Consider the following 21,331-nt stretch of genomic DNA (forward strand, 5'->3'; position numbering starts at 1 on the left):
AGGAGTAGACTGAGTTTTCTTAAATAAGGCAAAAAAAAACAGCAAAATCCTTTGCTCAATACATGGAGATATATCTTAATACGTTCATCGTCACAGTGGAAACTGACATTTGTAATCAGACACACTACAATACAAATGATTTAATCCCTAAACTTACAAGTTTCTCAGCAGTCGCATCAGTCAGTACCTAATTATTACTGTAGTGTTAAATAAAGAACGTTGAAATGTTATATATATTTTAGATTTAGCGATTTAGTAGAAAATCGAAGAAGATTTGTCAGGTTCGAACTCTGAGTGTGTTACGACTATGCTACGTCAAAGTGCGGCAAGGGGTTAATTTTTCCATTACATAATTTAATCTGTCAGTATATATCATTGCCTCAACATTAAAATGTTCCTTACATTTGCTTCTACTATAAAAAATTGATTTAACCGAATTTACAGTATTGCTCACATATGACCTCCGCAGTGATAACTGACGTCTGTCGTAAAACATAACTGTACAGATTACTAATAACAAACATGGTACAAACTATTAAGAACAAGGTTACTTAATCTTTCAATTTTGTACTTTAATCTGTCAGTGCATATCACTGTTTCAGAATTTAACATCCTCAAAAGTTCTTTTCGTTTGCTTCTACTGTAAATAATTGATTCGACTGAATTTGCAGCCTCGGTCACGTATGACCTCCACAGTGAAAACTGATGTTTGTGATCAAATACACTAATACAGCCTACTGACAACAAAATACAGAATATTAAGAACAAGGTTACTTAACATATTGTATACTTGTCTCAAGCCCTTGAAAATTCCTCTCTTGCTGACCCTCTAAATAATTGATTTCATTGAATCTACAGCGTCGATCACATCGTGTTAAAAATAATTAACAATACGGGCTGAAATAGAACCGGTAGTCCATATTTAGACTGCTTCTATTTTCTCTTTCTATGATGAATGACAAAACGCAAAGCCTTGCGGCCCACGAGGCCTAGCCCGGCCATGTAGCGAATACACAGGCGGATGCCACTCAACTGTGGGAACTCGCATTGTAGATCACACGTGGCACGCGAGTATTACGGTGGCTCGTGGCTTCTGTGTGCACTAGATGTACTACACACGAGTGCGAGCAAGCAAGTTAGAGTCAGACGAAAGAGAAAAGGAGATAGTGGGTGGATGAAAAGGGAACAGGGCGCGGTCCATTCCAGCGCATGCGATCCTAATCCCCGCGTCCATTCGACGTTCGGATCGTGAGCACGCACGTACTCGAAAATCGTCCCCTTAAGCCCCCACACCGGGCGAAAAATTGTTCAACGAATTAAGAGGAACGTGCACTCCGGGAATCCAACGAGATATGAAGAACGGGGTAACAATCGAGACCGACGTTAGTCGATTACGGAGAACACCTTCGTATGAAGATTTCCGTGTGTCGCTCATTTTATTTATCAATTGATTTTATTTTATTCGATTTTGATCACGAAGATATGTAATCTTCCCGACAGTATATTAATTTTACTCTTGAAAGCATTTTTGTTATTGACTAGTAACTCTGAAAGATTCTAGTTGAAATGTTTGATGAACTCTTTTTTTGAAAATTATTTCGTATTATTAATAGCCTCTGATGTTCTATTATTAATTGGGACTATGTTTAACCAGTTAACTGTGGCGATCTTTTTGCAAAGCGCGCACCTGTGTATGTCTCCATAATCAAGCGATGACGAGTTAGCTCTCAAGAATTTATGAATTCATCTCAAATTATTTACCCTTTTTATTTGTTTATTTCATTTCGTGTTGACCTCTTAACATTTTAAACATATTACAATGTACGAATATAATTTAGTTTTCGCCAAAATTACAATTTAAATATCAAATTGTAACAAAATTTTACGCATGACGGATATAGTCGTTATGACACAAAATTCTACATCTCCATGACGGATATAGTCGTCAAACACAGTTAACTGGTTAAACATATGCATGACATTATAGAGTTAGTTAACGAATATTTATTTCAAATGGTTAAATCGGGTGGCGAGTGTAACTCACCTTTAGAGTGCAAAGAGTTAAACGGTATAGATTGACAAGTTTTCGATATATATGATTTTGAGGAACTTCAGTTAATTTTGTAGAGCCCGATGCAATCCGAAAACGGTAACCTCTAGAATTTTATCGATTTTCAAAATCTTAGAGTTATAAATAAAATTTCATATCCTTAAAATCTCAAAATACAAAAATCTTAGAAAGTGGTTCCAACAGAGATCTACAGTCCGTTCTGGAAATCCAAAGTATCAGAGTTCAAGAATCACAGAATTTTTTAATTTTATTAGCTTGAAATTAAGAAGCTCCGAAGTCCGGGAGTACCATTACAAACCACAAAAATTTCAAAACCTAAGTCTCAAGTTTTCAAAATCCCGAAATACCTTCTACAATTCCAAAACTATAAAGTACTAATCTTAAGATTCCAATATCCTAACATGTTCAAGTCCGAATGCTACAAAATCACAAAGGACTAAAGTCAAAAGATCTCAAAGTTTTATCACACTCTGAAAGTCATATTTTAAATTCTGCAAGATTTATATCCCTAAAATCTTAAAGATCGAAAATATCAAATATTAATTCATTAATATTTATAATAATAAATGAATTACTTATCATAATTCTGAAACCTTATGGATCTAAACTCCCAAACTTTTAAATTCAAAACTTCCAAAGTTCGAATGTCCTAAATTCTCAAAATATAAAAATGTGAAGTAGGAAGTCACACAACTATAAAATTCCATGTTTCACAGTTCAAAAAATAAAAAATTCTAAAATTTGGAAATTTTAATATTCTTATATTTGAAAAACTCAGGTTCTGTAAATTAGAAAATTGGAAAATTTTGTAGACCTAAAATTCGAAAGTTAGAAAATCAAACAAAATTATAAAATTCCAAAATTTAATTTTAACATTTCTATATTTCTAAATTTTAAGCTCTATAAATTAGTAAATCACAAAAAACCTTGTTACGAGCCGGATGGGTCACAGCCGCGTGGCTGGGGGCTGTATTTTGGTAAAGGTAGTGTTACTAGGCTAACTCAGGTTTGTTAGTCAACCTGAGCGCCAAAGAAAAGTAGACGCAGGGACGAACCGACGTATGGCTAACACCGGTTGTCACAGGAAATGTTAGTATTTGTGCTCGTAACAAAGATATGCCAGTATACCTCGAGCGGCTAAGATATACCGATTGGTGGGTTGTTAGGACTGTGGTTATAATCGACAAAAGGCAAAATTAAGTTTAAAATAAATGATTGAAAATATATTTTACCCAAAACCGGTATTACAAATGTTCTAGTGTATTTTTCGGTTAATGTGATGTATCAAAAACTAATCTTGATTTGACTTTAAGTTTAGTTTGAATAGTTTCGACTCCGACAAAGCGAGAATCTAATCCTGCCTAGTTTTAACGAAAAACAAGCGAAACGGGAACCCGAGAGTACTTTAGAAAGATGCCTAACAATAAACTTTATGTACTGTATGGTTATTAATGTTGCTCGAAGGGGACTTTAACCCGACCTTGCTCGAATTGATTTCTCTTAATTCAGCACGTTGACTCTAACTAAACTCCGACAGAGGTTCCACGTTAGACGACGTTCAGAAATCAAATGGGTCCGAGGCGTCTTCTCCACAACCCTTTTTATACTCTAAAATGGGTAGAAAACGAGTAGTGGTAGAGACGGTGGGAACGAATCAACGCGACGTTTTCGTCTAACGAATTTTCATCGCGTTGGTCCGAAGACGTTAGATGTTCTTGAGCGAAGCCTAATTAAGGAAACCCTGGTAACTGGGAAAGCTAGGCAAGACTAAACTTTCGCTTCGCGGTGGTCTTCGACTATTCTCGAATATTCATCTCTAAGGAATAAAAATCATCGGCGTACGCAACAACCTAAGAGCTAAAATTTAAAAATTAGAAAATCCTAAACTTCCAAATTCAAGAATTTCAAAATTCCAAAACTCCAAAACTCCAAAACTCCCAAACTCCAAAACTCCAAAATTCCAAAATTCCAAAATTTCAAAATTCCAAAATTCTAAAATTCCAACATTTCAAAATTTCAAGATTCCAAACTTCCAAACTTCCAAACTTCCAAAACTCCAAAATTCCAAAGTTTCAAACTTCCAAACTTCCAAACCTCCAAAACTCCAAAATTCCAAAATTTACAGATTCTACAATTCCAGAATTCAAAACTTCAAAAGTTCGAAGAATTAAACTGAATTTCCGTGTTAAAATAAGTCCAGTAAAACAACTTTATAAATATCACGTAGCTATGTAAAATGCATACGATAAATATTGAAAACGTAACGATTTATTTTGCACGGTTGGTAATAATGAAAATAAATATGCATTAAAATAAATTCTCCTTCATATTCATAAGTATTATTAATTTTATAACGCGTCGGATTATCGTTTTCTCGCAAATAATTTCTATGCTGATATCATACAATGTTATTTAATGAAATGTATTTTCATATACGAAATAATAAACGGCTCAACGAATTTAATTTATTCGAAAATTTTTACTTTCGTATTTTAAAGTATATCTGATCACGCTTCGATTCGTTAAATCACAAGCTACGGAATCAAAGAACCTGTATATTTTATTAATGATGCGTATTAAAAAGTAAATACTTATTTTTTTTTATTACTTCAATCAATTCGATAAAATTAAGTGTCTCTGTAAAAGACCAGAAGAAGTTAAAATTTCTTTCCAATGTACACTTTAATACTCACTAAAGGAATCAATATAATTTTTTACAGTACATTGAACAAAAATTTTTATTTAAACAATACATATCTGTGCACAATATATTCCCTGTTTTTGTTCAATTCTAGTTTTACAAAATGTAACTATATTTTTTAGAAGTCCTCTTTTCGTACTTTTTCTCAATTGTTGTCACTAATTTAAAAAATCAACACAACAGTTATTCACACTGTTCACGATGCAAAAAAAGGATACGAGGACGTGAATGCCTTTAAAAATGAATTTTGTATTTTAATATCTCGACTGCGTGCAGCATGCGAAGAGCTTTGCTTACAAAGCAAACAAGCACGTAGCTCTCTCTCCGGTTGGTTTTTTCCCCTGGCAGGAAATTCTACGATGAAAAAACAATTATTACTCTCGGAAAATAATAATATTTGTACCTGTTCCGATGCACGGCCAATTTAGTCGATAAAGTAAACAGACCCGAAGCGGATTTCACCTCGCCTTACTTTCGTACTGATTCGATGCGTGTATTTGTGCTTACAAACCGTTCTATTTCTCTTTAATGAGCGTTCCATGATTCTTTTTTACTCTAAAAGCTTTGAAATAAACATGTATAGAGCATTTTAGTAACATTACACTGATAGATACAGTTTTAGTAACGATTCATAAAAATTATTCCTCGAATATTACTTTGGTAATTACGTAGAACCTTGTAAGTTATGTTAGGTCAGGTTAGGAAATATTTTTAAAATGTTATGATACTTTGTTTTAAAGGTTAATGAGTATCTATGTGTATAATTTCTACTATTTGTATAATAGCTACTTGATCCGCTCAGTAATTGTCCGTTCACTAACCGTTCGTTATCTAACCGCTCGCTAACTGTTTGCTCACTATTAGTCTGCTCAGTAATGACCGATTTAGACAACTCTGTAATTTATGGTATAAGACAATCTCTGTATAAATTAAACTAGGAGAATAAAAGTGTATTTTGAATACATTTTAATAAAGATTATTTGATAAAACCACATAAATGTAAGGACTAGTAAAAATTTCTCGGACAGATAACGTTACAAACATTTCTTGAAGTAGCTGATTATCCTCCGTTTTCTTAACAATCAATAAAAATTCTTATATTTTATTCGTTTGAAGCTGATATATTGACTGATCTTTCATTTAAAATTTATTTCATATAAAAATGTCTTTTGACAAAACCACCTAAAACAGATGTTTATGATCAAATTAAAAAATGACATTAACCCCTTTCATTTTGTTTATCGAATACAATAATAAACAAAACCTTTATTGAGTGGTACCTGTAAGCTACATAATAAGGCATCGATGTATTAGCAGCTATTTCATTCAAATCGAGATATTCAGAATTCCCGAAGGTTTCCCGTACTTGTCAAAGAGCTGTTCATCTTCAAAGAACTTCATCCAAGAATCACCCCGTCAGCGATCCTCTAATCACATCAAGCAGAACTTAAGAGATTCCTCAGAAAGGTACCTACTCTGGTGGAAGGTTAATTGCTCTGAAAACAAAAACGGGCTCTCGTCTGACTCTGCCCCGTTTCCAATCATTATATCACGCGATCTCGTCGTCAGAGGCTCCGATAGAAAGGGATACTTACGCCGCCAATGGCGGAGTAGAATAAAGAGCAGATATTGCGACGCCAGTGCGAACGTGGGAATCCACGGCTGCTATCCGCTCAGCCTCATTAATGATGATGTGCTTGCCACCCAGTTGCAGTTCCATCTTCTATCTCTCTCCCCGGTGTACGTACATCCATACCCTCTACATATTTCAACGTGTGTATGCCTGTGTCTACAGGAGGTCCTGCTTCCTCTATCATCGTCGCTCTTCCTCCCAATCCTCTTCTCTTTCTACCGCGATGCTTTGCCAAGGAGACCCCCGTGGAAGCTGACGCCCGACCAGCCACCACATTCACCCTCCACGTTTCTCCCGTGGTGGATTCAACCCTCCTACAGGCTGGTCGACCTACCTACCTACCCCCATTCCACTTCTCCTCTGCCTCCTGGCCACCGAGATACATCCCGTACATCTCGAACAGGCCGTTTTCTACCCACCCCGAACTCAATTCCGCGCAACCTGCGCGGACTTTTTCGCTCCCACCGTTAAGTTCTTAGGTGATATTAATAGGAAACCGCCGGGAGATCGAGCGAGGGACGTTCTATTACGGGATGATTTGTGATTCTGCGAGTTCTGCTTCTGGATGAATTTGGTTTCTTCATTTTCGTTTCTCTCTTTTGCGCTGATGCTTTCTCATTTAGGGGATGAGGGTAGGTAAGATGGAAGAATTTGAGGATAAATGACGCGGGAAAAGGTGATACGATGATTAAGATTGTATTGCAATAATAGAGTTCAGAAATTCGGACATTAGTCTTCACTTTTGTGGCTATTGATGAATTTTTGGAGTACATAATTTTTAACTTTTAACGAGTCACGTGAGATTTAAATCTTTCTACTCGAAAGCTGACATAACATTCAGGTTAATACAAGTTGAAATAAATATTTTAACTACATCTATGGTGTTATGTATGCAATGTATGTATATGAAATAAGCAACAGTATCTATTAAAACTTTGTGGTTATATTGCTACTAAAACTGTACTCTTTAATTTGATTACAAAGACTAGAAAAAGTTAGTAATAGAAAAATGATAATTTAAAAAATAAAACAAAAAGTTTTTAGTCTGCTATCTGAAGACAAAAATATCTTTGAAAACAAAGGATTAATAAACCCTAACCAACTTTAAACGCTCATGTCATTAAACAAACCTTCTCTTTTATGTTCTGCTTTGTTTTCGAAATTTAAGAATAAAAATAGTTATATCTCATATTTAGTTTATAAAATTTAATTTTCTACATACAATTGAATATTTGAATACCATAAATGTTTCGATAATTTTGCTTATCTGGAAGCGATTTTAATTGCAAGCCTTCTTAAAATGTTTCGCTATGTATTGCGCTTGGTTGAACGTGCTTTTTCATACATATAAAGCTAAATAAGTGAGCTTAATTGGATTTCTTGCTCCCCTGTTGAGACTTTGAATGGCATCAATGGAGCCATTCAAGAAGATACGCTGGCATTAAGTGATCATTTGTGAACGTATTTTAAGAATCAATCATTGCCAAGTCCTGGATAAAGAGGGGAGATTCAATTTGCAATGTATTTATGGAGAAACGTGTATTAATGCTCGTTAATATTTAAATGTTTTGTATGGTCCCTCTTTACTTAAAATCTAAACAAATTTTTATTACAACTCTTTCTTCTATGTTAATGCTAATTGTAATTAATATTTTATAATATTATAATAATTAATACATCAAAAAGTTATAGAAAATATTAGGGGTACTGAAAAGTAATCAAAATTTTGTTTACTGGCAAAAAACATTTATTTACTAAAGAAATCTTAAATGCTAATTAACAAAATAATTTCCATCATTTTCTAACGCTTTTTGCCAGCGTAAAGGCAATTGTTCGATTCCCTTCTTAAAAAAAGTCCTTCGATTTTTCATTGAAAAACTTTGAAGTCATTGAAGAAATTTTGAATACTTTTCGGTACCCCTAATATATTGGCAAAAAGAAATATTTATCGGAATTAATTAATTAACAAAAAATTCAGTCTAATTGAAGATATTATAAAAATTTAATTCTTGAATTATTATTGATAATGTAATTTTATCGGACAATTCGAACACGAAGATAATATAAATTCGTTACGATTGATGTTTAGCAGTGCAACATGAGCGTGGACCAAGGAAGCCAAAGCAACATCAACAACAATCACCAATCACAACACCAATACACAACGATCGACTAAGAACTGGTATTGGCTCTCCTTACGTTCTATCACCTCACAGGTGTGTATTACATTTTTATAAATAATAGAATATCTCATTTCAATTCCAGAAATCAATCCATACAATGAAACTGCAAATCAATGAATTGAAAACTATTTTGCAGTTGTTTTGAAATAAAATAACCCCAAGTACCAGAAGTTTGAAAAGAATATGTTTAAGATATTTCCAAAACATGCGAATCAATGAATCAATGTCTTGAAAAAAGGTTCTTTAATTGTTATAAAATAAAAGTACCACAATTATCAAGGTTTTGAAAAGAATGTTTTTAAAATATGACGAATCTGTACAAATAAATGGGTTGATGAATTGGAAAATACTCTTCAATTGTAATAAAATAAAATAATCTCAACTATCAAGGGCTTGAATAGAATATGTTTAAAATACGTTAAAACCGTGTAAATTAATGAGTGAATGAATTGAAAAATATTTTTCAATTTTAATACAAGAAAATGATTTACCAGGGTTTTGAAAAGAATATATTCAACATTTGTTCAAATGTGCAAATCAATGAGTCCATTAATGTTTCTCACTTACAATAGTATAATAACTTTTATTCCCAGGGGTTCGAAAAGAAATTGAAATTGTACGAATTCAGAAATGCTTTCCAACAGATATAAAATAAAATAAAATGAATGGGGTAAGTGCAGACTGGTTTTTGTAAAGTTAGTATTTAAACGTAAGTAAGTATTTTCAGTTTGCTATGTAAATACTTAACGCTGTCGATATCGAACGCTTTGCACAATTACTATTATTTAATTAATATTAATTAAGACCTTAACTTTCCTTGTACATTTTGATTTTGAATGGAAATTGTTTAAAATGTCAACTACTTTGCACTTTCCCCGAAAATGGGATAAGAGCGTAACTTGAAGTTAAATACTTTGAAACTTTACTTCATGTGCAATGGGACAAGAGTAGCATTATTAACAAATCTGTTATAAAATGCTTTTTACTGCATTATACAAGTACTCTAAGCTGAAATATAAAAGGGGATATAGTGAAACAAACCAAGGAAATAAACATACTAAATAGAGAAATTTCGCTCATATTGTAATAAAAATAGCCTGTATACGCACTTGCCCCGTTTACTAACTTACCCCATTTCACCTTACCCTTAATTATCGGGGAAAGAATATATGGAAAAAGAATCTTTAATAGAATTAAAAAGACAATTATTAAGGTTTATGTACTGAAATTAACATTCTGATGTTTGCAGAAGGTTTCGATGTGATCAGAGGTTCACACCTTATCCACGACCAGTGGCATTGGTGCAGAAACCACCAGAGGACTCTCCATCCCCTGCACCATTGGCTCTGCCGCATTCTCCTTCGACCACGACCCTTTATTCAGCACCCCCAACCGTCACCCTGGCACCGCAACCACCCCTTCTTCAGATACTAATGTCCGCCGAGAAGTGTCAGGTAAGTAATTCAGCTCAATTTACTCGAGTTTCGTGTTTCCCCTTTGCAAACTTTATAACAGCAACTCGACAAATCCTATCTCTTTCAAGAAGTGGACCAAAGTTGAGTATCCTATTTATTCTTGTTCCTATTTTGTCCTAAAACATAGTTTATTTTCTCTGTCAAAGTTCAATTTTGAAAAAATAATTTTAAAATTGAAGAAATAGTTGAGACAAAAAAATATCCAAATGTTATTGATATATTACCGACAGGAAATCTATTAATACGTTGACTGCCATTTTGGTTATCGATGGCTGACATCGCAAATTTAATTTAAATAAATATTTAGCGACAGTTCCTGACGTTTATTTATAACTTTAATGTTCAATTTATTTTTACTTCTACTTCATTTTTATCAAATTTTAATTACAATTCAAGAATTAACATCTCTCTTTTTAGGAATGATGTTTATTCATACGAATCATATACGTCTTTGATTTAAACACTAAATAAATATTTAATAATTTTGTAGTGTACATGCACTGAAATTTTCGAATAGAATTTTATAATTTCTTTGTTGAATTAAAATCAATCAATAAAAAATTGATATCACAGTTGAAAAGATGTATTGAATATAGAAGACTAAAATAAATACAGAATAAGTTTTGATTAAAATCTCAATAGCATTAATTCAAATTATAATAGAATCTCATGTTGTCATCGTGAAAGGGGGCTGTAGAAGCAAAAATCACTTTTTGCTTCTACAAAAAATTTGTAGAATTGACAAAGAATTTGTAAAATTCTTCAAAGCTTCTACAAAGAATTTGTAAAATTTGTAGATCCAAAAATTACTTTTGGACGTTACTATTTGCGATTTTGCTCTAATCAAAATATGTTGTAGTCCATGTGAAACTGGGGGGGGGGGGAGTCAACCTTTTGCCGGTTTCAAATTTGTTAAGAAATAATATGTTTTCAAAGTTTGCAATTTTTGCCCATTTTTGCGAAAATGGCGGGGAGAATGTTTTGTTATGAAAGAAATTTCCTCCAAATAACGATGATAACAATATATTATTAAAAGAGTTCATTGTATTAAAATCTCTCTTTTTGGTTTTCTTCGAACATCTTCCACATATTAGCTTTTGATTATAAGGAACTCGTATGGAACGCACGACTACAACCGGAAACGGAGTATTCTCTGGAACAAACGGAAACCAGTCACAACTCAACGGCGACTTCGCAAAATCCCAATCCCACGCGAGAAATATTACAGGTAAAAAATGTTAGTTTGCTTTACTATTAATACAATTATATGAAATAATATCCCTACTTCTTTTCACTACAATTTCATCATAAAATGCAATAAATACGTAGGACGTAATACGATGTTTTATCAATCTAATGTATAATGAGTCTTTTAAATCACCACTATTTATTTTTGAGAAGTTACGTATCATTCATCATTAAACTGATCAAAAATATATGAAAATAATTACAGATAATTCTACAATACTTTTTCACATAGTAAAATGTAAATATTATTACGTAAAAAACTTGCAATATTTCAAAATATAAATAACCAGAATTTTAAATTAAAATATTTAAAGTTTTCAGAACTTGAGCCTCTATTAACTGCAATGTTCTTAAAAATGATACCATGGCCACTTGTGATGAAGTTTGTAGTGTCAGAAATTTCAAAACAATTTTAATAAAAATTCACTCGAAAATGGAGGTTACTTGTACATTACAGGAAACCACTGCCCGTCTGCTGTTCATGACTGTAAGATGGGTTTGTTGTCTACCACTATTCCAGTCGCTATCAAAAAACGATCAATTATTATTGCTCGAAGGGTCCTGGACACAACTTTTTCTTCTTCACCTAGCACAATGGTCCATATCTTGGGACATTACCGGTTTGTTAGAGGACGAACAGATACGTGGGAGATTTTCGAAGGATGAAGTTGGGATAAATCAAGAATTAATTATCATACAGGTGCTCAAGAATTAAGTTCATTAATTTTTCAATTATCATGTATGAACGTAAACATCATATGAAAATTTTAATGAGTAAAATTATGATAATAAACTTATGAACACTGTGGATACAAATGATAAGTATAAATTAATTATATAACGTATTTAACCATCATGACTATTTATTATTAATTTATTTTCTAAGTTCAACTTAAATGTTCATAGAATTTGATAATAAGAATAAAATTCTTTTTCTGAAAATTTGTAATAAATCACCTAAGAGAATGTCAGAACCAAGCACAATTTTTCAACATAAATTAAACTGAATGGATTGATATTTAAGTTACAAGAGATAAAAAATAATGTAATCTAAATATAAATCCTAATTTGTACAATTTTAATTATTAAAAATTTGTTTCAGGCTATAGTATGTCGTTTCAGACAACTTTCACCCGATGTCGGTGAATGTGGATGCATGAAAGCAGTAGCATTATTCACTCCAGGTAAAAATCTTAAAAAACCTTAAAATACTTAAACATAGATAAGCTTTTGCGTGTCTATGTTTACTATTTAATTTTAATTACCAAATGATGAAACAACATTTTTGTAGCAAAATAACATTGTCAAATTTCTGTTTAAAGAGAATTTAGAATACTGATTAAGTGTTAAAATTGATATTGACTCATTCATCAATATGGTAAAATTGATATTGATTGATTAATCAATGTGTTAAAGTTAATATTGACTAACTAATTAGTGTATTATAATTGATACTGAGCGATTAATCGATGCGTTAAAATTAGTATTCACTAATTAATCAATATGTTAAAATTGATATTGACTCATTCATCAATACGTTAAAATTGATATTGATTAATTAATCAATGCGTTAAGGGTAATATTGACTGACTAATCAATGTATTAAAATTGATATTGGCTAATTAATCACTGTGTTAAAACTGATATTGTCTAATATTAAGGGGTAACACCACTCTAGGATTTTCAGAAAGTCGATTTTTTTGTTTTTTGCTAAAACAATACTTTAGGGTCTTAAGAACAGAATGCCGTTTGATTTATAGTGGAAAACAAATTTTAAATGGTTCAATTATCAATTTTGCCGCAGCGCCTCAGAGCGCGCACTGAGTACTCGCGCGGTATATTGCAATTCATCACTTTCGTATTATTGTTATTATTTAAACTAATAAGTTTACTTGTTACCTACAAAACAAACACAAGTATACAGAAAGCTGGAGAAGGTGGCAAACACTGATCTGGATAGCCAAATGTATAGTACAAGCATTGCAGATTAGCGGTGAATAGAGAATTTGAGGATTAAAATGTTCATAAAACTTCAAACGCGTTTTTCTCGAAACCAGTTTCTTCATACTGGGAGGACGGATTTCTCGGTGACTACTGCATGGATTGAATTGAAATTTTTACAGTAGCTGCACAACAATATTGTCTTTGCAAGTACGTAGCCGTTTTTTGATTGAATGTAAACTTTTTTTTTATAAACAATGAAGTGCTAATTTTTCATGCAAAAAGTCGATTCATTCCTTAAAAAATGCATAACTTCCACAAAAATTGATTAATCAAAAAACCCCTACGTACTTCCAAAGTCAATAGTATATAGATTATAAATTCTTTTGATTTTTTATCCTACGACTCATACATAACGAGAAATCCGCCCTCCCGTAGGAGTGTTTTTACAAAAACTGTTTTCGCCGATCAGCTCTGTCGCCTCCCTTTTGTACGAAAATGACAATAAAAAATTATTTTGTCGTAGTACAATATGAGTTAAATGAACCCTCTGAAAAGAAATTCTTTTCCACTTATCGTTCTTCCAAAAAAAATTGTCAAAATTAGACCTCTTTTTCGGGCTCTAGAGTGGTGTTACCCCTTAATGAATGGATTAAAATTGATATTGACTAACTAATAAGTGTGTTAAAGTAGATATTAACTAAATAATCGACGTATTAAAATTGGTAACGTTTGTTAACAGAAACCGAAGGTCTCCATGCCACAGAGTCGGTTAAAATGTTACAGGATCAAGCTCAATGTATCCTAGGGGATTATACAACTTCTCGCTATCTGCGACAACCGGGTAGAAGCGGGACGCTAATGTACCTGGTCGGATATTTAAAATCCGTTTCCTCTAAGACCGTTGAACGTTTGTTTTTTCACGAAACCGTAGGTGAAATTCCCATATCTCGTTTGTTGGTCAATATGTATCAAATGGAAGGACACACGAATTGAAGTTTCCAGACGAAGTATGTAACAATTTTTCATGGCTTTCCAAAACTCTTCCAGTTCTCATTCTTACGATGAATTAGAGAAGTTTTCGAAAGACCTGTAACCAAAGACTGTGACTGTACGAAAAGTTTCTGATCTTTTCACGAGTAGTTCGTTTAATTGAATCGAGTAATAATAAAATATCTAAGATTCATGTTTAATTAGAATTGCAGAGCTTTAATAGTGATATTATTTCCAACGAGGTATCTTGTAAATTTTTATTTAAAAATTTGTAGGATTTGTAGAATTTAGAAACTGTAAATTTTTAAACATTGTTTATTTTTTGTTATTATTTGTTAATTACGTTGTAACATTATCAAGTGCAAATATATTTATGATTGAAAGAAATTTTAAAATCGATCAGAATCCCGGAATTATCATGGTGAGAGCTGTACACTTTTTATAAAATAAATTGTGTGATAGTTCAGTAAATAGTAGCGTATACTATGATTCTTCCAGTAAGTTGAGAAGCAGAAATTTTAATACATTAAATTAAAGTTTCAATCTTCCGTTATATTGAAAAGTTATAATATACTTATTTTAATTATTTAAATATGTTTTATGTATATACGTATATAATAACGCTAATTTATTAGTGTTCGATTTAACATATCAGTATAATTATTTTCTTCCGAATTTATGTATAATTATATTTTTTAAGTATTGTTATGTGTAATTTAATAATTAATTTAATAATTATTTCTTTGTAATTTAATAATTTTTTTTCAAACACATTTGTCATAATGATTTAATTTGGATATTCTTATTTACTTCATTTTTATATACTTGTTAGAAACAAATTTTTCCTTTCTAAAATAGATACTGTTTATACATGTTAGTGTGAAAGTGATTTATGCGAATCTGTAAAAACGAGGAATAACTAAAACGAAATTGTAAAAAGCATTATATAGTATTAATGGTGCTTCCCCCGCCTAATCCCATGTCAGTGTACAAAATTCATAATTTAATTTAGTAAATTAGTTTTTAAACGATATAGGGTTTGTAAGAGATAGATAACGATACAGAATAATTTTTTAAAAATTTGTTAAATCCCTATTGTAATAAAACAAGAGGCGAAAATTTTAATGTCATGGTTTAATTACAGTAAGTAATGATGTTATAAAATATCGGATGAAATATTCTGTACTAATGATTGTATTAAATAAATAAAAAATTGTATTATTTAACACAGCTGCATCACGGTGAAAATTCTTTTATGTTCAAAATTCTAATATAAATAATAATTATTTTCAAAATGTAAACATGTTATTATAATTGCGGCAATATTTATTTAAAATGTTATGAAATATATAATAAATTTCAACTATTTACTAATTTTCACAAATTGCAGCTTCTTTTCTCCTACGTCCTCATTTCTCGGGCTAATGACCATAGTAGTCGACGCCCACAACAATGATCAATTAATCAACGTCCTCATTTCCTTTAAAGTTTAATTTACTAATTCTCTTCCTCAAAAGATGGCGCTCTACTAAATTTCCTTTATGGGAAGTCTAGGACTGCTCATCTTTACTGAATACTACATAATCTATGAATTTTAATATGGCTGCACCCATGGCTGGTGTTGAAAGCATGATTGTATATATTAACCTAAGTTTTTAAGTTTATACATCATTTTCGATAATAACTAAAGAAGTGACAATGATGCAAAGTAAAATATTCGTAAAGAACCGCGCATTAGGATATGTTTCTAATCATATTCCTCTTGTAACAAGATACATTCGAGTGCGACATGAAAATCTTATAGTGACATGTATTGGTAATGCATTTGTCACGTTCAGTGCCACGCATTTAAGATTACTTGCTATATCAGGGACACATCCAGGTGAAATTACATGCCTTGCTGCAGATAGTCTTCTGATTTATACAGCATGTAGGAATGTTGTTTATGCTTGGAAAAGGGGAACGGAACTGAAACATACTTACAAAGGTCATGCACACACGGTGCACAGTTTACTACCTTTTGGACCACATTTAATATCTGTTGATGAAAATAGCGACGTTAAGGTTTGGGATATTAAATCAGAGGAGTTAGTACTAGAACTGAACTTTGGTAATAATATTTTTAAGATAACAACGTTAATGCATCCCAACACTTACCTGAACAAAATCTTGTTTGGAAGCGAACAAGGTCAGCTGCAATTATGGAATCTGAAACTTGCAAAATGCATTTATACATTTAATGGCTGGAAAGCACCTGTAACTGTAATTGAACAGGCACCTGCGGTAGATGTTGTAGCAATAGGCTTAAATGATGGAAGAATTATATTACACAATTTAAAATATGATGAAACAGTTTTTGACCTAGTGCAAGACTGGGGATGTGTAATATCAATCAGTTTTAGAACAGATGAGCATCCTATCATGGCAACAGGAAGCTTGGATGGTCATATCGTGTTTTGGAACTTAGAACAGCGTAAAGTTGAAAGTCAGCTTCAAAAAGCACATTATGGAGCAGTAACAGGATTACGGTATCTACCCAATGAACCACTGTTAGTTTCATCCTCCCCTGATAACTCTTTGAAAATGTGGATATTTGATATAGCTGATGGTGCTGGAAGATTATTGAGAATTAGAGAAGCTCATTCAGAACCTCCTACAGCTATTCGTTTTTATGGAAATGAAGGAAGAACTATATTAACAGCAGGAAGTGATTCATCGTTAAGAATATTTTCGATAATATCGGAGAAATTTAACCACAGTTTAGGCAGAGCATCATTTAACAGAAAAGCTTCAAAGAAGAAAGGAAAAGGCATCGAAGATCCTTTACTCATGCCACCAATTACTCAATTTGCCACAGAAACAACAAGGGAAAAAGAATGGGATAATATTGCAGCAACTCATTCTGGTTTAGGAACAGTTACCACATGGTCTTACGATAAAATGAAAATGGGAGAATATAAACTATTTCCTGAAAAGTTTAAAGGCAACCGCAATGTTACAGCAAGCAGTGTATATATAACAAAGTGTGGGAATTTTGTTCTTATTGGATATAATACTGGCCATGTAGAGAGGTTTAATATACAGTCTGGAATTCATAGAGCTAGTTATGGTAATGAAAAAGGAGCACATCAAGGACCTGTCAAAGGTATAATGGTGGATTCTTTAAATAAATTTGTTGTTACTGCTGGGAAAGATACTTATCTAAAATTTTGGAATTTTAAGCCAAGCAAAGGTAATAAATACATTTTGGTTTTATCTATTACATGTAGTAATACATAGACACTTTAAACTATTATATTAATTAATATGCTTTAATACTTTCAATTAATATATTTCTTATAATTTTAAGAAAACACAGAGCCGCTGGCAAAAATGATATTGGACGAGCCAATTGAGTGGATACGACATCACAATGAAAATTCGCTTTTAGCTGCAGCTTTAGAAGACTTTACTATAGTACTAATAGACCTTGACACAAGAATAATCATCCGACGTTTCGAAGGACACGAAGGAAGATTAACTGATGCATGTTTTAATCCTGACTCCAGATGGTTAATAACAGCATCAATGGATAGTACAATCCGTACATGGGATATCCCATCTTCAAATTTAATAGATATATTTCAAGTACGTTTTCAATATAAGTTGTTAATATTTAGAAAATTAATTTTGTATTTGAAACTAGTTAAATGTAATAATATTTTTCAGGTTCCAGAAGCATGTACATCATTAGATTTTTCACCAACTGGAGAATTTCTTGCCACTATACATGTATGTAATCTTGGCATATATTTATGGTCAAACCGGACCTTTTATTCTCATGTTTCACTGAAAGCTGTGAATAAGGATGATCCAATTCCAATGATTAATCTTCCTGGATCAGTAGTTGAGGTTAATGATACTGCAGACGACGATCTTCTTGAATTAGAGCCAGAATATGTTTCTCCAGAACAACTTCATGACGAACTCATTACCATGTCTGGTTTAGCTCACTCAAGATGGCAGAATCTATTGAATATAGATGTTATAAAGAAGAAAAATAGACCAAAAGAATCACTGAAGGTTGCAGAAAGTGCTCCTTTCTTCTTACCTACGATTCCGTCATTAGAATTGAAATTCGATTTCTCAAATGTTGTGAATACAGAGTCAAGTGAGAAATTTATTACCCATCCCGAAATACAAAACCTTACTTTATTTAGCAAAACTTTATTAAGTGTTGAGAATAATGAATTTAGCGAGATAATTGAAAAATTAAAGTCAATGAGTCCGAGTTCTATTGATTTTGAAATTCAATCGCTTTCATCTGATGAAAAATCGTCGGGTACTTTATTACTTAAATTTATGAAACTGTTACGCTATATGATGGAGAAGAAGGTAAATTTTGAATTATCTCAAGCTTACTTAGCCGTATTTCTAAAGTGCCACGGTACAGCAATAACAGAAACAGAATTGTTAAGAAATTATTTAAGTATATTACAAGAATTACAATTGAAAAATTGGTTTTTGTTAAGGGATAAATTGTTTTATAATCTCAGCGTTGTACAAGCATTAAAAAAAATGTAATATATATTTTATAACAGTAAAGATAAGTTACTTTTTAATATAATTTTAAATATGATCATTATAAATGTACATTAAACACCTAAAGTATTGCGAGAAGGAGTTACAAACGTTCGAAAAATATCAAATTTATTGTATTTTACATATCTTAATTCAGTTGCGTCATCACATTCATAAAGTGTATTTTTTATAAAGAGTAATAGATTATACATAACATATGAACATAAATGTACAAAAAGACTGCGTTAATTACAACTATAGTTTGTATATAAATATAGTGGTTACAAAAATAATCTTATAATCTTTGTAACATATTCTGATACTGAAAAGTATCATATACCTAACAAGTATTTTCAAGTATGTACATAAAAGCTTATTTCGGACTACGAACATTATTCTTTATAAGTAAGAAAACTATTCATTTGTTCATTGACTGCCGGCTCCAGCGATAAATCATTGATATACGCTTCGTAATTTATAATAATTCTGTAAAGACTTCGTTTCGTTGCTGCACGCAAGGAACTGAAAATGTCTTTAATAAATTTATCATCTTCATTTTGTTTTTTTGTCATAATAGTTGTTTTCTGCAATTTATCAAGAGCTTGTTTTAACGAGAGCAAAGTACGTATTATGGATGGTAGATCCTTTTGTACAATTCCATATGGGTCTTCAGTTAGTGATAATACAGCTAAGGAAGAAATTGCTTCTGCAGCCCAAATTACTGATTGTCCATTGAATAAGGTATGACACACTTTACCACCTTCTACTTCACCAAATATATAGAAAATAAGTGGTTTAGAAAGTAAGTATGTAAGAAAATTATTCCATTTTGTTTTTATAAATTTTTGAATAAATAATTCATTGTCAACTTCTTTTTTTACATCAGTTTCTTGCATGGATATTGGCATTTCTTGCCTTACTAAGTTCCTCATCTGATATGAATATTCTTTTTGAAATGCAGTGGTAGTGGTCATTGTTGCTAAATTTGAAGCATCCAAGGTTAATTGTTCTTGAACTTTGACACATGCTGTACTCAGATCATCAGAAAATGTTTTAAGAAGACCAATACATTTTTCTACGATGCAGTTCCAATTGTAAGGGTGACCACCAGGTTGACTTAAAGTAAACAGTATATCTCTTCTGGCCTTCTCTTTTTGGGCTACAGTAACTAAATCCAAATAGCCAAGATGTTGCATTATAGGAACTTTATCCATAGATAATGCTTCTGGAAGTGTTACTCCACATTCATCAGTGTTAAATGCATTACTATGTTTAAATTCAAAAGGAATCCATTCTGTCAAGTATAATTCAAACAATAAATACATACTGTCAATTGCCAGTACAAATATCAATTGGTATAACCATAATTGAAAAATCAATGACAAATTCAGCAATTCAGGAATGTTATTCAATGGTTCAGTCTCTAACTGTGCAGATGTTAGGAATAAAATTATAGACCGGCAATAACAACCCACGAAATAGTAACCAACTAAATAATACAAAGTTGGCCATACAGATGTTACCATTAGCGATGGGAGCAACGAATATAGTTCTCTCTTAAACCGAAAGAATTTTGAAAGAGATATAATAGGAAATTTCAAGTACTTCACATGAAAAATACTGGTTTTCAAGTAAAAGTATAATCCACTCCAGTATCCACTCAACAACAGAAAATAATGTTTTTCTATTAAACAAGTTCCATAGACTATTTTACATTCTGTCGTTAAAAATCTGTGTGTATCGCCTTTAAGTGATAAGTGTAACCAAACAAGGAGGCCACCGATGATGATATGCAGAGTACCTAATATGAGATTTTGAGACGTGAATACTGCACAAAACTTTGTAAATCTGCTCTTCAAGTAAGGTGGAGTATTTGAATAATTTTTACTACAAATGATTCCTTGAAAAAACGTAACTATGGCGAGGACACAAAAATAACTCCACATTCGGAAGGAGGTTACCGTTGTCCATGTATTCTGAAGCCATGATGTATAATCCGTGTTCATATTTGTAATTAAAAGTAAACAACACACCAGAAAGAATTGAACTGTTATGCTGCTGATAATAGCTAAGAACATTCTCTGCATCAACAGTTCCTTGCATCCTTTTTTATTCATCTGCATCTTGTTTACTGGAAACGATTAACCTTCACTTTCTTTATGAAATTTTGTAAATTGTAATTTCTTGAACAATTTTGTAAATAGTCCGTGAATAATTATACTTTCACGACAATAAACTCTATATAAATTTATCAATTACTTTGTGCATTTTAAATCTTGAAATACTTGTTAATATAAAAAACAGTCATCACATGTATTTGCAATTTCAAAAAGCCGGTAGCCCGGCTTTAAATTTTAGAATTTGCTGACGAAATTTCCGTTGCATTCATTACACATGCCTTTATGGCTGTTTTCATGAAACAAATGTTAAAAAGGTTTTATTATTCGTTAATGAGGGATTATTATATTTGATAAAACAGTGTTTAAGCATCGTGTTTGATATTATTAAAGTTGCTGTTCCGTATCA

At 32.0% G+C, this 21,331-nt stretch overlaps 3 protein-coding genes across 3 annotated transcripts in view; 2 read left to right on the plus strand and 1 right to left on the minus strand.

The window, feature by feature from the left end:
* LOC100879821 (nuclear receptor subfamily 2 group E member 1) overlaps positions 1-14,910 on the plus strand; it is a 37,454-nt gene extending 22,544 nt beyond the window's left edge. Inside the window, exons 5-10 of the mRNA XM_003704960.3 lie at positions 8,495-8,621; positions 9,838-10,042; positions 11,172-11,291; positions 11,769-12,011; positions 12,414-12,495; positions 13,995-14,910. Of these exons, the coding sequence (XP_003705008.2) occupies positions 8,495-8,621; positions 9,838-10,042; positions 11,172-11,291; positions 11,769-12,011; positions 12,414-12,495; positions 13,995-14,248 (1,031 nt within the window). The 3' untranslated portion in view covers positions 14,249-14,910. The remainder of the gene's footprint in view (positions 1-8,494; positions 8,622-9,837; positions 10,043-11,171; positions 11,292-11,768; positions 12,012-12,413; positions 12,496-13,994) is intronic.
* Positions 14,911-15,820: 910 nt separating this feature from the next.
* On the plus strand, positions 15,821-21,137 carry LOC100878305 (WD repeat-containing protein 36). The gene is made up of 3 exons (XM_003704948.3): positions 15,821-17,477; positions 17,595-17,872; positions 17,954-21,137. The coding sequence occupies exons 1-3, from the start codon at positions 15,944-15,946 to the stop codon at positions 18,806-18,808; spliced, it is 2,667 nt and encodes an 888-aa protein (XP_003704996.2). The 5' UTR covers positions 15,821-15,943; the 3' UTR covers positions 18,809-21,137.
* Positions 18,918-20,928, minus strand: Ndc1 (Nuclear division cycle 1). Its single transcript, XM_012289182.2, has one exon. It carries the CDS (start codon positions 20,926-20,928, stop codon positions 19,198-19,200), a length of 1,731 nt encoding a protein of 576 aa, XP_012144572.1. The 3' UTR covers positions 18,918-19,197.
* Positions 21,138-21,331: the final 194 nt, after the last annotated feature.

This window comes from Megachile rotundata, chromosome 7, assembly GCF_050947335.1.
Source record: "Megachile rotundata isolate GNS110a chromosome 7, iyMegRotu1, whole genome shotgun sequence".
In the NCBI taxonomy this organism is placed as follows: Eukaryota; Metazoa; Arthropoda; class Insecta; order Hymenoptera; family Megachilidae; genus Megachile; species Megachile rotundata.